Below are 22,535 nucleotides of genomic sequence, written 5' to 3'. Positions count from 1 at the left end.
ATTTATCCAATTATTGAACATAAATAAAATATAAATAATAATTTGTATTTAAGTGATGTTGGTTTTAAACAGCTTTTAAATCACTAATGAAGATATTTTTTTCTCCATCTCAAATAAATACTATTCATTTGTATAAATTAAATTGCTATACTAAGGTAGTATAAGGAAGTAAGTCCCATAAATAACATGCGTATACCTATATTAATCAACATTGGGTTGAGTTTTTGGTTAGTCCACCTTCAAGAGTAGGTACATGTACCAATTTTGTAAATACCTTATAAGAGCAAAATATAAAATTTGTAAAGAATTAAAGAGCTTATTATAGGCTCACTATATATCAATATGATTCTAGGACAAGTTCCAAAAATACATTTCCCCAAAAAAATATCTTATACTCCTGCGAAAACTTAACTTTTTCCGAAGAACAATAAAATAAATTTTTTTGTGGATGGCTGTGGATTTAAAAACAAAAAAATTGTAAATAATTATAGATTTTTGAAATTTTTTATGAAAAGCTATGAATTTAAAAAAAAAATATTTGAATTATTTTTTCAAAAAATTAAGTTGTTACATTTTTTTCCCCAAAAAAATTATTTTTTTTGTCAACAGCTAGGATTTTAGAAATTTTTCTAAAAAGAAAAAAAATCGTCTAGTTAACCCGTTTTTTTAATCCCCAAATAATCGGGTTTTCATCAAAAAAATCATATTGGTTGACTCCTAATTTTAATATGCCGAAAGTAATATTCCATCAGCAAGCATTGTTTTTTATTTCGCAAAATTTATTTACCGAATATGACTTTTCAAAATATCATTCGGAGAAATTGTTTACTGGCAAATGATTCGTGTACGAACATACGTGCAAAATTATAAATGTTTCCCATATTTGTATCTCCATTTTAGCAGTCAAAAAGAAATGAACCATCAGATTCCCAAGAATCGATTGTATTGCACAAGAATGATAAATTATTTGATGGAGCTACGAAACAAGTTGTTGGTGGTAGAAGTAAAGGAAAAGGAGGTGGCGCCTATGAGGAATCTGATAATAATTTGGATGGAATCTTTGTGAATACTCCCGCAACTCATGATAAAGAAAATGTAAGTGATCAAAATAGTTTCCACGAAAATAATTGATTTTTTTTGTTTCATTATAAAAGGAACAAGGTCAAAACTCAACAGAGTTCTTCTCCAAAATAAGATTTCTTGTACGGTCAGCTCGTGCAAAGATGAAAGTTAAATACTCTCCTGGACTCACTGATATCCCTGAAGAGATACAAACTCCTAAAACCTATAAAAATCCAGCCTTTATTGAAGAAGACTCCAATTTTCGACTTAATAAGAAAGGACATCATCCTTTTCATCAATATCCTTCTTCCAATGGTGGCCATAGCTTCAAAAGTTTCAATGATGTGAATGCAAAGATATATAAGAGTTTTAGAAACAATAAAAAACAGCAGCAATTCCGAAAAAACGAACAAGAATCTTCTGACTATTCCTCTCAAGAGGACTCATTGGGTAAAAGGTCCTCTTCGCGAGAAAATTGTGATCCTTTAAGTTTAGACTCTGGAGTAGTGACGAATGGAAGTGTTTCTCCAACATCCACTACAAATGATCATAATCATGGCTCATCGGATTGCTCATCACCTCACAATAATCCTGAGACTATGAATGAATCACATAGTAATTGTAATGAAACAACTGATGATGAGGTGGTCGATGTAGCTTCTGAGGATACAGATTCATCAGATAATGACGGCTATTTTGACTCATTAAAGGTACTATAAATTATAATATATTATTCAGAATATCAACTTATTCTAAAAAAATCATTTTATAGAGACCTGGGGACGTCACAGAAAAATCAATAGTTGAAACCATTTCTCCACAATTCAAATCTTCGTATGGAAGAAAAGGTTCCGTTCTCAGTCCAAACTCTTCGATTAAAAAACCCAATAGTATTGTACCCAATTATATTGTTATACCACCAAGTGGTCGTCTCGAGAAAAAGTCCCATCAAGAGTCCATGGATCTTTTAACCAAGCTTTATGATAAGGCTGTCTTGAAAATACCAAAGGTTATTCCGAGTGATAATGAGAGTTTGTACTCAGATCGAAGTAATACGATACAATCCATTGATCATGACAGCTTAGACCCTAAAAACATTAAAAAAGTTGGAGGTGGATGCCATAAGTCTATTGACGAAGATTCAACATACGAAATTGTTGAATGTTCCCAGGATATGTCGCCTGGCGTGTATATTAATAATATGTATTCACCGGATACTCTAGATGGTAAAAGAAAATCCTCTATAGTCGGAGAGAAAATGATTCTCTCAGTAAGTGGAGCACCGCAGCCAACTTCCATTAATGATCAAGTTTTCACAAATAAACTTTTAATATCTGTTGATTATAATGTAAAAAACCCAGATAATAATGTATCAAAAAATAATGAGAAATCTTTTGATCCTGACACTCTTGAAAGAGTGGAGAGGGAACCATCATCATCTTTTAAGGGTAAAAAATATTTTTCAAAGTTCAAAAAGGACAATCATCCAACAGCCATCAAATCCTTGGAACCTCCTGATCTCCCTCCGAAAATCAACCATCATTCTAGTCCAAACCCTTTACCTCTACCATCAAAATCAGCTGTTCCTCCACCCCCGCCCCTACCCCCTCCATTACCTCCTTATACGTCGTCTAATTTAGAAAAATCTCCCGACTTCAAGTCCTCAACGAAAAAAAACAAAACCCCAAAGTATCATCCATTTTAATCAATTCTATTAATGACGAAGATGAGGAGGAACACACCGAAGATGAGTCTAATGAAAATATGTCCTTTCAAGAGAGGAGAGAGAGATTGGAGAGTTCATTTAAGGCACGAAGACCCGAATCTAATTCTTCTTCTGTTTTGAAACGAATTAGAGAAACAGAGAAAGGAGACTATTGCGGAAGCGTTCCTTCAGATGGGGTCTCCAAAGGCATGGAAATTGCATTAAATATTCGTTCTAGAGTGGCAAATCAAAACTCCATAAAGAGCTCAAAACATCAAATTAGCAACAACCAGAATCATAGTATTAGTAATAACAAGGACTCATTTAAATCATCTTGGCGAAAAACTGTGGAGTTTGTCGGAGGTGGTGGAAATCATCTTAAAGAAGACACCAACAACAGTGGAAGAACCCTTAAAAATCGACCAGAGGATTCGGGCTACATCAGTACAGACTCTAGTGATTCGCGTAATCGTGTAATTAAACTATCGATGGGTAATAACAATAATAACGACTATGATAGCCGATCCTTGAACCAAAGTGAGAGCTCATTATCCTCCATGGAAGAAGGATCCTCTTCTTATGATCATTTTGAAGCTTCAATGTTAGATATGAATGATAAGTCCAAAACAACGACAAGCACGGATACATCAGATTCAGTCATGCCTCTTAGCTATAGACCTTTGCACAACTCTGATATTCGAACTTATAAGTTATAAGAGGCATGTTTCTTGAATCCCTCCTGTAAATATGTAAAAAAATATATATGTAATATTGAACTAACTAATTATGTACATTGATTAACAACTTACCTACTTGAATATGCCACGCATTTTATTATATATAATAATTGAAAAGTCAGAATATTATCCCTATTATATACTATTAGTTTATACAGTAATTTATTACGTGATGTGTAAAAATATGAAAATATTGCAAAATATATACTTATTTTTATACTTAGATATATTAAATTACTATCTACAATATGCGTGTCAATTATAATTGCATAATAGATCATATTTATCTAGTCCTATTATATCACAATATGCTCAATTGAGATAATTAATTGCTTATTTTGAAAAAAAATAATCAAAGTTCCTTCATTCCATAACCACGCCTCTAACATCATCTTCGGAGCAAAGTTTGAATACATGACGATGCGAATATGAGTAATGTCTTAAAAGGGTAATACGATCCCTCATTTCGATATAACAATCAGGACAAGCATAAGGCTTACTTGCCGGGAGATATGGGTACAGTTTGTCTTTGAAATGATTTAAGATATGATTTCTTAAGTTGTACAATTTATCAAAGGTGAGATCACAGAATTTGCACTTCACTAATCTGCCTTTTTTAGAGGGTGAGGTTTTCTTAGTTGGAGAAGATTGTTGGCCATCTATTTTTAAACGATTTAATACGACAAAGGATCTTTTTGGCTCTCTGATTAGGGAAGAAATCTTTATTTTGGATTTACTCTTTTTGGAGGTTCCATTTGCTATTGTAGTGGAGTTCTCATTGTCATCAACTCCTTTCCTAGTACACTTTTTGATATGCTCCAAATAACTATTTTCCGCCACAAAAATGGAGGAGCATTTCGTACATCCCTTTAAATAGTTTCTATTTGACAAATATCCATTCTTTTTGTTTGATTTTTTATGCTTTCTTTGTGCTGTAGAAGGACCGACGACGATTCTCTTTTTGAGAGATCTTTTTTCCACGTTGGGGGTAGAAGCATTTGTCACGTTAGTACATATACTGCTACGATTAATAACTTCCGTGCTTCCATTCTCTTCCTCTTCAGAAGAGTATTCGTCGTCACAATCAGGTGTAAATACGGAGAAAATTGAAGTCTTTTGATTATTTTCATTTTCTGAATTCATTCCCACCATTTTCCTAGCACCATTACTTTTAATATCCGTTTCATTATTATCGAGATCCACGTTATCGATCCCAAGGAGTAGACACATATCCTCCAGATCATCCCTTAGCTCAAAATCCGTAATACCGGTATAAAAGTAATCGATGACTGCTTGCATGGAATGAGGGCTGATCCCTGGGAGAGTGATGATGACAGGATCTGAAATCTTTATGGAAACAGAAATAATGAATAGTTAATTGTTTTCTGTATTTTCATGTTTCTTACAAGTTGCTTTCCCCTTGCTTCATTGCACAAGGTCCGAAGAAAGGCGGATTTCGGAGTAAAGAGGAATTGATGGGCATTGAAGGACTTTGTCGTACCTTTCTGTTCGTTCACTGTTATAAAACGAAGATCCGTTAGTTTTTCATGATTGAGAAGATCTGACACTGCGTTTCCAAAGTTCTGAAAAGAAATTAATTAATATATTAGAATAGAAGAATATAAAATATGAATTTAATCTCCCACCTTCAAAAAGGTCGATGAAAATTTCAAATTATGGGTAGATGACATATTTAAATGGGGCTTGTGGAAGTAAAGCAGGCTTGAAGCGGATAATTAATTCAGTGCTGCAAAATACTCCAGACTTTTTCAAAAAACGGTTTTCAAGTTAAACGTAACAGCGTTGTAGACAAATAATAAAAATTCCATAAAATATAAACAAACTGAATAATAACAGCAGTCAGCTGTTTCTTTCGGAGCGTACTCATTGAGTCATTACCAATGAGTTCTTATCGAACTCATTGTCTTTAAATATATCTACATATACTCGAATCCCTCCCACTTGAAAAATGACATATATATATGCTAAATATTATAAATAATAAAAGGCATGGTGCTTAAACAAATTATTCATATATCCTTCATATTTATCAATTTGTAGGCTATATATGATGCATATTATAACTAGAAAGACACACCAAATAAATATAAGATACTAGGTTTTGTTAATTTATCATCTCATAAAAGTTCCGCTATTTTTGATGGTATTAGAAATCTAATGAGTTTTGACCTAAAGTGTTAAGTCTCTTAAAGTTATACTATTACCTAGTATATAAAGCAAAATTAATTAATAATAATCATTGAAGAAATGAAAATGGTACGTATACAGTACTGTCTAATATAATACTAGTATTGTTAATCAATTAATCACCATTCGATTATCCCTTCGATCCTCTCTCTTTTTTTAATTCTATAATTAAGATTTACGTTATATGTAAATATTGTACAATCTGTGGCAAAGAGAGGATTACTAACTTTAACAGATAAAATGTTCGATCTAAACTTATTTTTTTATAATTGACCCGTAGAAAAATGTTTAATATAATATTTTGTAGCACTCCTAGGTTGAAACACTCACTCTATGTAAGAAACTAAATCAAAGTTCAAAAATGTTGTCATTGTGGAAGATGTTGTAATCTGAGCCTATGTATATCTGGCCAAATAATCACCTCTTGTGTTTTCCCTCCAAAAGTTTGGAATTTTTTTTTATATTCTTCTATAATTTACTGAAACTCAAATCTTATACCCGTGTCTTATTATTATTTTGTGTTTTATTACATATACTAGAGTAAGTTATGCAGTCCCCTATTTATTCACCTTTAAGTATTCAGAGAGGCTCGAGTCTTTTCAAAGTCGTTATTTACTAAGATTTTACATGGTCCTTCGACCAACCTTGAACCGAAAATTTGATCAGGGTTCCTCATCAATCTCATATGTTAAATTTTCAAGTTGGAGTTGAATAGTCTTTTGATCATAAAATCATTCTTCACACTTTTATTGCATGAGTAAATACTGTTGTATTCCTTTGAACAAATTATTCACTAGAAGAATTGGGGAGGCATAGTATTGATTTTTCAATTTCTGGTATTTTGTCTCACTAACATAGGATTCTCCTAGCGATGATGACCTTCTCCCTAAAAGTTCGAGTTGTAAAATAACCCCATTAATAGTAATTATACAATTAAATCTTAACAACTGCCGTAATTTGGAGCCACCTAAGAGCGTTGAAAGATACAATAGGTGTGCAAAGAATTCTCTAATAGCTGTTTAAGTCTGAGCCACTTAAAAGCCTTGAAAGATACAATATGTGTGCGAATAATATTATTTGATAAAAGTCTAATCATATATCCTTTTTTTATTATAAAGAACTACTTCGTGACAATATAAATAAATATTACAATTAATTTAATTGTATTAATAATTACTACATTTATTGTAAAACTTTGGTCGACGCTCATTCGACTCCTCTCACAAGGATAGAGAGGCAAGATGAATTTCATATAACAGTGGGGGAGGAAACGGTTCTTCTATTCTATGCAAAGTGTGAATTCGCAGCCTTGATACCTCTGAAAAGGTGACAACAGCAAGCAATTTTGCAATAGTTGACAAAACTAAGGTCTTTAGGGAACTATACTAACACAATCATCAAATTACAAGATGTTCGGAAGCGTTACGTATGAACTATTCAGCATTAAAAGAAAGATGCCGGGGGAAAAAAATTGCATAAGATGTTGAAAACCCTAGAAGACATTTGCAATATAAAGTGTGTAAGGCGACAGAATGAATACAAGGGCTATTATTCACAATTAACTTGCCCGAAAAACAAATTCAGGACCAAACCTTATAATTTCAAAACTTTTGGTAAGAAAGAAACCACAGATAAGAGATTTCTCAAAGAGAAACGCTGAATGTAAAAGAAACCCGATTTCACAAAAAATTACAAAATTAATAAACGATCACATATTGGCGTCGATAACTTCAGCTATTATTTCTCAAAGCAAGAAATCCGGTGGGAAGAAGCCCAAGAATTAGTTTGATTTGTATTATGTGAACTCTATTAATAAAGATCATCCTATAATATCCAAATATCGTATATTAATTTTTCTAATAATGTTGTTAATTTATATGACAATTACAGCTGTCATTTGGGTAATTCACGGAGAGATTCACTTAGTGTAAAAAAAAACAAAAAAATTACAGATTACGAATTATAAAGGTAAATCAGGCACTGTTTTGTGTTATTTGATAAATCCATCTACTCATCAATTAATTAAAGTACAACCATTACACGACTCCGGTTCAAATGTTTTGTTAATCAAAAGAAATATTATAAAAAAATTGCGATTAAATGGAAATCTCACTGTTTTAAAAATTAACGGGGCAGGAGATCAAAATATTGCATCTTCAGAATTGAATTTATTCTTTTAATTTATGAGTATTGACAATAAATTTTTGTCAGTAATAATAACAGCTACTATTCTAAAAGAAATTGGAGAACCTCTTCACCCTCTAGTAATAAATCATAAAAGTTATGACCACTTAAAAGACATTCGGTTCACAGAAAGTTATCTGATTAAAGTTAAAAGACCATTTCAACTTCTGACTGCCTAACCATGCTATTCTCTTCAGCAAAATTTTCAAGGTTCGGTTGGGGTTTGATAGCAGATACATGAATTAATGCAGTTACAAATGTAAATGTATAGTTCTGTCAGGAAATTGACTATATTAATTATGAAATAGAAACTATACAATAAAATAGTGTTGGAACTTTTGAATTTAACAAATTTTGGTCATATAAGGCAAAATGAACCCGATAATAAATTGATCTCAATTATGAACTTCCATGCAGAACAACACATGAAAGAAACGGCAGTGTATGATTCCACACAAAAATGTTGGTTTGTTGATCATTTAATGACAGATAATTATAACAGGCTATCTGGAAAAATGTTCTGAATGAAGTCAAATCAGAACATCTGTCATTAGTGGTTGACCCTTATATTGTATTTATGGAAAATGGATTTGTGGAAAAAGTTCTAACGCAATTACAAAAAAAAAAAAAATAACCCAACCTACATTTTGACAAGTTGTCTTGTGTTAAAGCCTGAACGATGGGCAACAAACGCATCAATGCCCAGTCAGAAAAATAAAAAATTTACATTAAATACATTACTGTTACCAGTTCCAAATTTATTACCACAAATTGTTCAACTAATTTTGCATTCAAGTCTGTATCCATACGACTAAAAAAGGAATCAGATATGGATATGTTGAGGTATCTCAGGGGCAATTCTGTTAAAAATCCTCCAGTGATGTACTGGTTTACCAGACTTCCATTTGGATGTGTATGTAGTTCATATATGACCAGTTGTTGTATCCAAGCTACTGCAAAATGATGGATAAAAGAATACACAAAAGCAGTAGGGAAATATTATCATGACAAAAACTAATATGGATGATATTCTGATTGGTGCTAAAAGAAACAATTAAATTAATAAAAGAAATCCTTATCATTCTTGAAAGTGGTGGATTTCCAGTTCACAAAATTACGGCCAATAGCCAAGTCATACTAAACGACATTGTTAAAGATAAAACAGATTCCTCCGAAATTATTTCCATTTTGGGTCTTAAATTAGATCAAAAATCAAACGAATATAAATTTGATCTTGATTCAAAATTTAAACAATTTCACCCAAATGCAAAAAAGATCACTCGTAGAGATATAGAATTACTTGCAAGCAAGTATTTGACACACAAGGATATGTATCAACCGTATATATATGAAATTCAAACAAATCCTACCTATGCTATGGCACAATTAAACTTCTTGGGATGATAACCTTTTACCAAAAAACAATTCTAGTGGGAAACTCGTTTACTATGCTATCGCTCCAGATGCTGTACATTTTTTTATAGATTGGATCATTCAAATTCCTAAATTAAAAGAGCTCTCGTTTCCAAGATGGACTGGGGGTCGGTCTGAATTCCTTGCTACCCTTAGCGACGCGAGAAAAAAAGTATGGGAGTTGCAGCTTATATATTGTCAAAAGCAGGACAGAATAGCCTCACATCACTAGTAGCATTCTCCAAAACCTTAGTAATGCCGAAAATCTACATAAAGGAATACATACTGCGGATGCATCAACGATTGTAGGAGCAGAACTAGTTGCCCTACTTATGGCAGTCAGAGTTGGACTTTATTTCCAAGAAACCTTTAAGGGAATTATCACCAGTAAATACCTATTGTACTTTACAAATACCATTCTCAATCTTCAGACACTGCAAAATCTTGGAAGAACGAAGAATATTAAAAATACTTGACAATATGGTGGATATATACGAAGACATATAAAGACACAGAGACAGAAAATGTCATATTCTGAAGAGCCCGTTATTTTCTAGGGATCTGTTGGAATCTGAGCCTTTATATATCTGGCCATATAATAACTTATTGGCAACCCTGATTATATTCACCTGTTTCCCCCTTTAAAAGTTTGGAGGTTTTTTCATATTCTTCTTAAATATATTTTTCAATCGATATATATAATTCAAAACCTATACTTATAATTTTGTGTTTTGTTATTGAGTAAGTTATACGGCCAACAATTTTTCCCCCCTTTAGGTATTGAGAGAGGCTCTGGTCTTTTCAAAGTCTTTATTTACTTAGATTTTACAGAAGATGTATTAATGGTAGTACGTGACTTCAATAGATTCCCTGATGCTGAAAGAGTAAAAAGGGAGTAATATTGTACTAAGCCAATTAGATTTTGCTGCTTGATTTTGATTTTTAACCATAAAAAATACACGTCCCCCTACATGACGTGAAGTGATTGAGCTCTGGTCTACTCCAAATCTTTGTAGAACTCATTGCCCATATTTTTTATCAGGAATAGTTTAGAAATTTATATCGACAAGATATACAAATTGTTATAAACTGTAAAAAAATAAATAAAAAATGAAATAACTAGTATGTATATGCAACCATAAAATAATATAACATCGTACTATAAAAAAGTGACGTCTTTCAAAATAAATAAAAGTTTCGTTTTTTAAGATAATATTCATATTAAATTTATTATCAGGTTCCTCACCAAATTTTATTTCATCTTTAAAAAAACATTAAAATAATTATTATTGAATTGATGAGATATTTATTCTTTATTTTCCAAAGATGCTATGATTTATTTTTGAAGAGAGAGCGACCTACAGTCTCCTCCCGTGATATTAATATTCATGTAGATGTGAATTAACTACCCTAAAAAGTACATAATTATTACATTTGTCCTTTTTACGCAGTAATACTTTAATTTCTCATGTACTCTAAGCAGCACATTCTCACGCTTTTTGTTTTATTATTTTCGGCTGTAATTTTTAGTATGGATTTAAAGTACATCACATTGAGGGGATATTTAGGTTAGATATTATGTTTAACGTTACTGGTTGCAATCAAAGTTAATAGTATTTTCTATGTCGCCTACACGTCAGGGTTTAGTTCAAAAACTATTTATTTTAATGAAAAATACAAGATTAATAAAATCATACATTCAAAGATTCAATAATTTATATTTATTAAATGACAGGTACAAAAATAGATTAAGGGTCAATTATGGGCTTTGAATTCAAATTTCTGGGATGAATAGAAATACCCGAGAGTGTTCACTGCAGTTTAAACACTCCGTTTTATCTACTTGACTTCATTTTCAATTACTTCTGGTACACCGGAACTTAGACCAGATGGAGGGTAACGGTTATTCATGGGATATATATCTTTTTTAGGAGGTCATTACCAACATCTAAACACATCTCTTGATCCATGATAATTTTGAATTTGGTCAACTTAACAAAATAGTAAACACTATAAATGTAGACTGTAAAAACCCTTTCCTTTACCTTATAATTATAGTTGATAAAATTGTAGAGAAAAACGCGTGCAAGAAGAAAGGGGGGAGAGAAGGACATATGGTATCATTGTTTAAAATACTAATTTGATAATCACATCAGTATTTATCAGTTGCCTGCTTTATTATGATGTTTTAGTGTATAACGAAAGTATTTATTAGCAAAGTGTTTAATGAAGATATACTACGTATAATTGACTTAGACGTTTTTTATCGGTTATAGTAGATTTGAAAACGTCACACTCCATGAAATTGTAATTCATTATGAACCCTATTCTCAGAATAATAACAAATGAAACGACAAAGTAGAGTATTTCGAAATATATTTGAAGTTCCAAGTTTAAAAAGAAGGCTTAAATTAAATATAACCTCCATACTGAAAAATAAACCATCATACATTTATGTTAAATATACAAAATTAAACAATTAGAATCATATAACAAATAATAACAATAAATTATATATACAGAATATTGAAATAATAGATTGATCCAAATATTATTTTCTTGTACTAACATCGGAATTCAGTTCAATATGTCATAACTTTAGGTTGCAAAACACAAAGCAGACGTGGAGTTTAATCAAAAATATCAGCCGCTTTTTTCCTCATGTGCAAGTTGCATATACAATTGTGCACAGAATAGATATATCTCTACCGATGAGATCTTAATAATTATTAATAATAAAGTAAATGTCAATATCATAAAATAATGTTAGATTTAAATCCACATCTTCTTCCAATCTTAGTACGAACAGCTTTTAGAATCCCACTTTCATTTATTTCATGTTTATCTAAAAAAAGAAAAGTTAATCCATGCAGTCAAGTTTTAAACCTTAATTACTTATCTTAGATATAAAAATAAGACTCCTTTATAACTGATAAGACAATTCGGGCAACCATTCTTGACTTAATGTAATTTTCTAACATGACATCATAAATGTAGTAATGTCCAGCGATATTACTCCTTATTAAGAGCATCAAAAAAAAGGATTTTCCCCCGGTTATTTATGCTTGTATAACAACAAACTATTCTCATGAAGGATACAGACAATTGCTAATTATAGTACTACACCCAATGCAACTACCCCCGTTGTTCTGACCATTTAAGCAGTTGTGTTTGCCTGTTATTAGTTTCCTGAACACCTTTTCTTGGAGCTTATCAACCATAGCTAAGCCTTAAGTGATAAAAAAGTAATATTTATTGACTATGTAATATTGGAAAACCTAATGATCTTACCCAAGTCTTTAAGTGAAGAAACTAGTGTCAGACAAACTAGTTGCGAACCATCCAAAGCTACTACCCCCGTTGTTGTGACCACTTAAGCAGTTGCTTTTGCCTTTTATGAGTTTTCTGAACACCATTTCTTGGAGCTTATCAACCATAACTAAGCCTTAAGTGAAGAAACTAGTGTCAGACAAACTAGTTGTAAACCATCCAAAGCTACTACCCCTGTTGTTGTGACCATTTAAGCAGTTGTTTTTGCCATTTAATGAGCTGTGTATCATAATTCTTGATATGTTTAGCTAAAATAGAATCATATTTTATGGTTAGATTTAAAAAAAATTGAATACTTACTGTTCGATAGTACAAAATTCAGAGTTCCATTTCGAAATTAGTAAATATTTTATACTTTTTAATGATAACTTGATCGTAATTTGGTGTAGGTGACTCAAGACATGCTGAATATTATCTCAACTTCATAATTTACAATGGGGGTATTTCTATAAATGACATCATTACCAATATCCTCCATTAATTTAATGATGGTTCCTCTGGAATGGACGTGTTTACCCGTGTATTTCTCCATAACTTTTTTGAACGTAGGATGATTAGCAATGGATAAGGGTATATTACATGTAATAAGAATCTTTTTGAGATCAGAGTTAAAATCTGACTTAATGTGTTCATCATTAATTTGATTTTTTAGATGAATATCCATGCCCTTGATATGAGATGAGGATAATGAGTGGCGTGGAATTCTAGACAGAGGACTAAGGGCACATTTATATCGAATAATCCGACAACCCATCTGTTTCTCATGCGGTAAGTATTTTCCAAATTCCTGGGCCTACATTATCAGAAATCCAGACAGAAGGCGACGTTATTTTAGGCATTTTATTCAGTTCTCTATCTACTATCTGCATCTAATATTATATTAATATTGAATAATAAAGGCGCTAATGATAACGTTCTTGATAGAAGAAGATGTATACTATTTAAACAATGATGCCAAGCGTATTTATTCCTTCCTCTTCGCACGCTTTTCTATATTCTTATCAAAATGATCACCCTTACATGTAATTCGAACGCAGAACGGGATGAAAATAATGGATGAACGAAAAAAGAAAAATTGAACGGAACGCTAAAATAGCGGAACACTTACAAGCCTGATTTTTCCAAACCCTAATAATTATTATTTTATTCTTGAAGAGAAAAAAATAGCTTTCGAGTAGTTACAAGTGCGTGTTAGACGAATATAAACTCTGAAAATTTGTTGGAGAGTTATAAGTTCAATTTTTGTTGGACTCGGAGTATAATTCAAGGTCGACATCGGAGTAATTCTTGTCATTTCCTTGTAAGATACGGAGTGGTATTACTGTTTATTTCCTTCATCTTATGCTCGCAGCTAATTTAATGAAACGTCAACTAAGCTGTTACCCTCCAACTTATCCTTCAAACTGTCAGGTTGTCCACCTAAATTTTCGTTTTTTTAATATCTCGGCATTTATATAATTTGAAGCTCTGATTATATATATAAAAAAAGAAGAAAAAACCCCTCAAAGACGTCATGTGGGATTTATTTTACCTTCTTTAAGGACTATAGTTGATAAAATTGTAGAGAAAAACGCGTGTGAGGATAAGGGGGGGGGGGGAGAAAGACATATGGTATCATTTTTTAAAATACTGATGTGATTATCAGTGAGAATCACATCAGTATTTATCAGTTGCCTGCTTTGTTATGATGTTTGAGGGTATAACGAAAGTATTTATTAGCAAAATGTTTCATAAAGATATACTATGTATAATTAACTTAGACGGTTTTTATCCGTTACAATAGATTTGAAAACGTCACACTCCATGAAATTGTAATTAATTATGAACCATATTCTCAGAATAATAACTAATAAAACGACAAAGTACAAATAAAAAAGAATTATATTTAAATAAAAATACATTTATTAATATTTTATCCTGAAATTTGTTGGTTTCAAAATATTAGCCCCCACCCCTCTTCAAATCGATGCAGATCGTACCGTGTGTTGGATTAATCTATAGCTCTCATTTAACATCTTGTACTGAGTGTTCAAGAAAATTTTATAAGTTGCATGAAATAGTTGGTTTTATTTGTTGAGCTGTATAACCATTGATGAAAATCCGGTGTATTTTTTTGCTGTCCCATTTTTTTTTAAATTGGTAATCTGAAGAATGAATTTTATTTTCCTAAGCAGTTGTTGTTGTGATTTTATTCTTGAGTAGTAAAGATCTTTTCCTAAATACATTCAATTATATTCAATACTTGATTGAACATTCGCGTGTACTCATAAAAGGCGGAGCCTAGGCCTGAGGATTTGTTGAGGAGTTATAATTGTAAGTCCTTGTTGGACTCAAAGTAGAATTGTGGATACACATCGGAGTAATTCTAGCAAGCGCCCCTGTTTATATCCTTTTTTCCTTCCTCCCTTGTCACGGCTGGTTGTAGCTGTATATAACATATGACGTTTAGAACCCGTGCGAGACTTCCTATAGTTTCAATTTGAACTGAGTTTTTCATTTTCCAATGCCTTAATCATTATTTTTTCGTTAAATGAGAGAACATCTAATTATTAAGTAATCACTAGTACGTTTGCTGATGAATGAGGAAGGGCACCTCTGTGGGTTTCTTGGGGAGTTATAAGCGTAAGTCCTTGCTGGACTCAGAGTATAAATTGAATTAATTATTGTCCTTCCAAGATACCGAAAGGTTTTTGTGTTTTTAATCGCATAGCTACTTGTAGCTAATTTAATGAAACGTTATAACAGCTAAGTAGCTCTTCCCGAAAACATCTATCAAATTGTCAGGGTGACCAGGTTAATTTTTGGTTTCCCTTATATTTAGATACTTAGAGGTCATATTTTATGTAACTCTACTTATTTTGGAGACAGAACTCATTTTGGAAATCAACATCTATAAATTTCAAAATATTAATCCTCCTTAAAATCAACACATATTACGTCCTTTAAATAAAAAAATAAGTTTACTCTAAATTAAGGTGAATTTGCAAAATGTTTTTCTTTCATTTCTTTATGTCAACATGTCATATCTGGGGTTCTCAATATCTATTAAAATCTAAATGTACAGGGGCCCAATAAATTGGGATAATGTTTAAAGGCTTATAACGAACGAACTAGATGGGTTAGTACCATAATTTCTTTATTATTTGAAAACTACATTTAATGACTCTCACGACATACTGGCATATAAACTATACTCGACTCATCGTGCAATAAATTTGAATAAAATACCAATAATTGACTGATATATATTTATGAAACATAGGCCTGTATAAAATGAAAAAATAAATTGGGCTTGTTTTCTTTTGTTGATTTTTGTTCAAGATTGTATTTATGTTGACGGATCATATATTTCATTCTGCACATTGAGTTCAACAGAGTAAATTCTCATGTTCGTATTGCCCCCTGAGCTATGTTGCTTTAAAGGTGTGATTTATAAAAATTGGTTAGTTTTTTCAATTTCTTATACATAAAAACGATTATTTTTAATATTTTATTTTCATTTTGAAAAAATTTAAATGTGAATCACTCGACACAATCATCTGCAATTATTATTTAATATATGTTTATTACTAAATTTTGCATTTAAAAAAAAAAAATATTCCTTTAAAATATCATAATGAAAAATTGTTTTCTTAATACACACCTTAAAAGTACCTTCCTTTAAAGCCAGTTTCTATCTATTTTTTTAGAAAACAGCTAGCAAAAGCTTGAGAGTCGATAATAGTCTTCCCCTTATTAGTTGGGGGGGAGTGTTAAAATAACATTCAATTTTAGCCCAACTTTTCGGATGCAAAAATGTATTTTTTAGCACTCTGAAAAAAAAAAAAAAAAAAAAAAATCCGGCTAAACCCTACCCCAAAATTACTTTTTCACCCATGAATGCGTATTTTTTTAATATTTTTCAAACTAATAAGAAGAAACTCGTGATCATTAAAGCCTTTTTATACTTAAAGCAATAGTTACATAATATTTTAAGTCTCTAAAGTATAGTTTTAAGGTCATATAAAAGGTCAAAGATCAAATTCTTCTAAATTTTTATTTTAGCGTGTGAACTAGGGTGTCTCATTTTTAAGATGACCAGTTAATTCGATATTTTGTTGTATTTTAATGAAAAAGTTACCTTATAATGTTTCAGTTTTTAAAGGTTGTTCTTTGACCTCTCTAACAATTTAAAAATGACTTTTTGAGGGACATTCTCTATTTGTAAAGAGATTCAAAAGTTTAAATTTGTAAGTTGTGTTGTTAATTTCAAACGTTTCATTAAAGTTCCTTTTCTTAAGTGATAAATAAGAATATAATCCTTATTATTCATTTTGAAGATAAACAAATTGTAGCCTAGCAGAATACTAGCCATTTAAAAATAACTTTTTTACACAATATTTTCTATTTTTAATTTATGTTGCAGGATTTCAGAAATTTTCAAATTTTTTTGTTGTATTTTTAAATTTCAAAAGTTTCATTAAAGTTCCTTTAAAATATATATAACTATTGCTTTCACCACGAAAAGGCTTTATTGATCACATCATTCTGGAGTTTCTCTTATTACTTTGAAAATGGATTAAAAAATACGGATTCATGGGTGAAAAAGTAATTTTGGGGATATAGTTTTTTTTGGGCCTGAAATTAAAAACTATATTTCATTTATAAAATTATATTTTGTCGAGTGCTTAAAAGATGCTCTTGCATCCAAAAAAGTTGGGCTAAAAATGAATTGTATTTTAATACCCACTCCTCCTTTCTTAGAAGTGGAATATTTAATGTTAATATTTAAAAACTGAAAAATTCAGACTGTTTAAAGTAATTTTATTGATCCATTTTATAGAACAAATTGGAAAACATCATTATTCATCATGAAAGAATGAATTTTCCATGCTTAATTCTAGCAACTAAATATTTGAGTTATTCCAATTTGGTAGTCCCCATAAGAAGTAGTCTTAAAAGTATTTTTTATTTAAATATTTCAATTTTTTTTCTCAAACAATCTAATTTTTTGTCAATAGCTGTCTCTGAATTTTCGATTTTTTTTTTCAAAAGAATTGTTTTTCTGTAATTAGTAAATATAGTGAATAACTGTGGATTTTGGAAATTTTTTGTCGAAAAAATATAATTTTTTTCAGAATTGCTATGGATTTTTGAAAAGCAGAAACTGGACGCCCTATGTCCCATAATACCGTGATTTAAAAAGAAGGTCGGTAAAATGATATTATATAAATTATATTGAAATATATGATCAATATATATTTGGCTATAGAATACATTTAAAATGATTTAATAATAATTAAACGAATTAAAACGATATCAATTTATTAAGACACAAGAACCTTTTCTAACGAGATGAAATCCCTTAATACGATGGATATTGCAATTTGATAAACACAAAGGAATTGAATGGAACTATGGGTTGACTGAGGTCCATATATTCGGATATTCTGTGAAAAAGATCAATACAAAATATCCTTAATGTGCTACAAATAATTAATTTGATAACTAATAATTTGAAACACAATAACTGTTTTTTTCAAAAAAGTGCTAAATCATTTTATTACTTCCTTCTTCCCCCCGATGAAGTAGGTTTTTTGTAGGGAGCTTTCTTGACATTTCTCATTCTCTCTTGCTTAGATATTATTACACTGTCACAATTCTCCAATTGTTATTTAAAATATACCATATTATCTTACGCTATTTTTTTTTCGCATTTTTAACAACGCAACCTTTGACACTTTCCTCTGTAAACATGACATTAGCCCGAATAGGCTACAAGATGGCGCCACTCTCTGTCGTTTTGTTTACAAACAAATATAAGTAAACAACATTAAGGGACCATTAATGTATGTAACAGGTTAGCTATCATGACGTTTTATTAGTAGATTTGACATGTTTGTGAGGAAAAACTTAGATAAAAATTAGAAAAGGAAAAACGGAAGATTGTTGTTGACGTGTGCTCTTTCTTCTTTTTTGTTCATTATATAATAAGTAGGACTGGGAATCGAACGGGTGTGTGTAAAATGCGTGAGGAATGAATATCACTTGATTCTGATTAGAAATGAGAATCTTCTATATTTCAAGTAACAATAGAACTGAGTATATAAAAAGTAGTCGAAATTTTTTAATTAAGTAATACTTGATTTACTTAGTGAAATTCATCAAAAAACTTTCGCATTTCTATATTAAAGATCAATTAACATTGGGATCTTTTAAATTTATTCCCATTAAAGTCCCTAATATGATATGCTATACAATGAGTAATTAAAAACTAATGGCTAACACATTAGCCGCAGGGTAGCAATATATTACTAGTAAATTGATAAGTTAAAGTATTACAACGTATATTTGTGATATTAAGTTGTAATAGTATGGGTTAAAAAAAAAAAATTGAAAAAACGATTTACTATTACAAAATATATTATTTAGAATTTTGAATAGAAGTTGTGCATAGAAAATGAAAGAAATTAATGAAAACAAATGATACGACATAAAAGTTATTAATGTTAAATATTACAAATGGATTCAACAAATTATTATGAACAAATGTGAATTATATATATATATACAAAATATAAAGAGATATAATTAATTAATATAATTATTAATCGAAATAAAATCCGTCTTCATCCTATCATAATTCAAATACACTAACAATGCTTAAAATTATCTTAAATAAATTGCACATCTACATGTTCCAATCAATTGATCATATTAAAGTGTTTACAGGAGAAAATGGATGAAAGAAAAACACTTTGCAAACTATATGAAGTTAAAAAAAAACCTTTGAGACCATTCAAGCAATTTGTAAATCCAGATACAACTAAAATTACAACTGCAATCATCAATGTCTATATTTTTGATGGTACGAAAATACGGAAACTCTTCAGATATGTTCGCCAAAAGATAGGACCACAGCCAGATAGAGAAAATTGAAGAAAGATACTTCTAACATGATCCTCCATCTCAAATGAGCAAATTCGACTCCTTCCTTGGGAAGGAGATTCCAAGATTGCAACATTGAAGAAATCAATTCAACATGAGTAGGGAATTTCAATATTTCAAGTATAATTAGTATTTATTTTAATTGAGTTTGTACGAAGCACTGTATTATATATTGATATTATTATGATTTATTACAAAGTATAACGTCTTAATCGTTACATTGAAATAGTGAACATTATTAAGATAATTTATGTAAGTATTACAACGTGTATTTATAATAGTAAGTCAAATAAGTATGGGTAAATTCAAAAAAACAAAACAATTATATTAATTATAAATTTTAATTGAAGTTATAAGCAGAGAATAAGACAAAATTTAAAATGAAAAATTATACGATAGATAATTTATAAGTAAAAAATAAAACAAATTATAAGTGATATTATACATATACAAAATGAAAAGATACATTTTTATACAGAAATAAAAATACTTATTAGCAGAATAGAATATACATTGGCAATGCAGACAAAACTATCGAAAAAAAAGAAGCGTATTATCTTTAGAAGTCTATAATTATGTATGTTTTTCCAATGACAAAAGAGGCGCACAAGTAATAAAGAAATCATGGGTCCATGTTATATACTTATACATATAGATTATACATTACAAACTCTACATTATAAATTGAATTGTGATTGAGATAAGTTATATCTGCTTATTTACATCAACGAAACTGAATAATTCTTATTAATGAAATATTTTTTTTAGAGTAAGAAACGAAGCAGAATTGACTTAAGAAGAAAACGAATTTAGGATTTCAATAAAGGAGCAGTGGAAATATAACTCTTTCTGTTCCTAATTTGGGCTGTCAGTCCATTATTCCGTCTTTTTATGGAACTCATTAGTTCTTATTATAGTATATGATTATTCGGTAGAAGATTTGGAGGAATTTACGTATTTTTGAACATAGGTGCAATTATTCACAAGGTTAGAAGTCTCTATCACAGACCTTTAAAGGGAAGACTCATTTGCAGAATGAACGATTCTTCCATTAAAGAAGATCAGCTCCATTGAGAGAGGTACAAAGAGACGAGATCCCTTGAACAGAACATGAAAAAAGGATCAGAAGGTGTGTTGTTAGGATATCCAAACGGAAAAATATGAGCTCCGAGGGAATATTTAGAGATGGAGATCCAATTTAATGCAATCCAAGGTGAGGGGGGAACTTTATAAGGCATTTGACTAATAAAATTAATTATATTCAATATTTATTGCGCTAAGTTAAATGCCAAACTATTATATTTATTAGAAGGAGATGTTGTACAAGAATTATTAATAGATAATGAAGAAAAAATCGAAGAAAGATGAAAAAGGAAACGCTTGTTGCGTTTACCTTTTCTAATCTCAAAAAAGTAATTTATTTGACCAAACGCAATATATATATTACACTTAAATTCATATATATTTATTGTGTATTTTTATAACGACTTAGACCAAAGAAGTTTTTTCTTTACAAATACCCCTTCTTTATGTATTAGATTAGCTATAACCAGATATGTGAGGAAAGAGATACACGATTAAATGAGTATCTTTGCAGTATATGTATGAAGACTATATTTTTGTCGATACAGCATCACATTAATCCATTCATTTAACATTTGTCATAATTGCTTTCTATTTTCAATTGGGCGTGATTAATTCATACCTTTAAAGATCCCCCCCCCCATGCCTAAATCACGAAAAAAGTGATAAATATGGAATCAAGAAAATAATACTCAAAAGAAAATTGTGAAATGTTTAAATACTATATATAGCTATATTTTTTATTAATATGTCCTCCTTCAAATGTAATAAGCGCCTCCACACACCAGTAATTAGATTGACAGCTCTTGGCGATGAAGACCGTGTTCATGGCTTATCATGTTGTCAATATGGCAGCTCGGAGCAATTCCAAATTAGAATGAGAGGTGCGGCAGAACTTCTCCACAACACCCTACACTATAAAGTCCAGGGGTTAGAGATGAAGGCTGGAGGAGGGTCCCACGGAGGCAAGCCAGATGTCAGCCATATTATTGTTCCATAAGTTTTGATTTTTCTTAACTGTATGGTGCTGTAATGGACTTTTTGATGTTGTCTGGTGTTATACTAACGGTCTCTGGAGGTTATTCGGCATTGATAATGGCGTGGAAGAGATCAAATGACCGTTGCCCTTTTTGTTGTTGCTCTTTACAGACAGAGGGGGGGTCATATTTATTGTAGTTTCAATATAATGAAACCTTGTAGTTAAAAAAATGGGCGGAAATCGATATAACCCGTAAGTTTTAGTTACTGTAAAGTCATCGAGAGATTAAGACCTGTATATATATAATATTAGAACGTACCTTGGTATGGAATATATTTGTGTTAGTATCAATAGAATTGTCTAATCGTATAAACGTTCGTAAATTGATAACTCAACATGGTGCATTTAATAATTAAAGTTATTAATCCACGAATCAAGGCGAATCTAAGTCGTCAAGTTACAGCACTTAGGAACTTTATGGGAAGAGTGGAGTCCTTAACATTGGATGAAAAACCAGAAGATATGATGAAGAAAATTCAATTCATCATGTCCAAGGTCGATGATGCCTTACAAGAAATGGAGACGAGATTCGACTCTGAGTTTGAATGAGAGGAAGAAGAGGCCAAAACTGAGGAGACTATTCTTGAAGAGGTCTCTGAAACAGTCGATAAATCAAGGCTAACGGTCCTAAATCTCTCCAAATGTTCCATTAAACCAAAAAAAAAACAAAAGTAACCACATCCTGTCCAAGAAGTAAAAACTGCAAAAATAAATACAGATTTGAAGCCAGAGAGACGCACTACAGACTCAACACTGTCGGAATTTAGATCATGGTGCACAAGTTACGAGCTCTACTATTCTACAAATAAGATGAGGCAAATGAGCAAAGCTGAGCAACAGGGCATTT

General features: G+C 30.9%; 2 protein-coding genes across 4 annotated transcripts in view; one reads left to right on the top strand and one right to left on the bottom strand.

The window, feature by feature from the left end:
• Positions 1-3,727, top strand: part of sha (shavenoid) — a 117,440-nt gene extending 113,713 nt beyond the window's left edge. For 2 of the 3 annotated variants that reach the window (XM_040714151.2, XM_040714150.2), the window contains 3 exons: positions 901-1,095; positions 1,155-1,772; positions 1,835-3,727. In XM_040714151.2, coding sequence (XP_040570085.1) covers positions 901-1,095; positions 1,155-1,772; positions 1,835-2,767 — 1,746 coding nt within the window. In that variant the 3' untranslated portion in view covers positions 2,768-3,727. The remainder of the gene's footprint in view (positions 1-900; positions 1,096-1,154; positions 1,773-1,834) is intronic. The other variant, XM_040714152.2, reaches the window with a different exon arrangement.
• Positions 3,650-5,359, bottom strand: LOC121119482 (uncharacterized). Its single transcript, XM_040714153.2, has 3 exons — positions 5,151-5,359; positions 4,911-5,087; positions 3,650-4,851 (listed from the first exon to the last, which is right to left on the bottom strand). The coding sequence occupies exons 1-3, from the start codon at positions 5,193-5,195 to the stop codon at positions 3,868-3,870; spliced, it is 1,206 nt and encodes a 401-aa protein (XP_040570087.1). The 5' UTR covers positions 5,196-5,359; the 3' UTR covers positions 3,650-3,867.
• Positions 5,360-22,535: the final 17,176 nt, after the last annotated feature.

This window comes from Lepeophtheirus salmonis, chromosome 8 (genome assembly GCF_016086655.4).
Source record: "Lepeophtheirus salmonis chromosome 8, UVic_Lsal_1.4, whole genome shotgun sequence".
Lineage (NCBI taxonomy): Eukaryota > Metazoa > Arthropoda > Copepoda > Siphonostomatoida > Caligidae > Lepeophtheirus > Lepeophtheirus salmonis.
The sequence above is the reverse complement of the archived record's forward strand: the minus strand, read 5'-3'. Positions and strand labels throughout refer to the sequence as shown.

What these genes read in the sequence shown, in the direction of transcription:
- LOC121119482 (XM_040714153.2), bottom strand. Translation starts at nt 5,195, where the DNA reads ATGTCATCTACCCATAATTTGAAATTTTCATCGACCTTTTTGAAG. An exon ending in TTTCATCGACCTTTTTGAAG is followed by an intron (nt 5,088 to 5,150) that starts GTGGGAGATTAA and finishes ATTTCTTTTCAG; the next exon opens with AACTTTGGAAACGCAGTGTC. An exon ending in AAGCAAGGGGAAAGCAACTT is followed by an intron (nt 4,852 to 4,910) that starts GTAAGAAACATG and finishes GTTTCCATAAAG; the next exon opens with ATTTCAGATCCTGTCATCAT.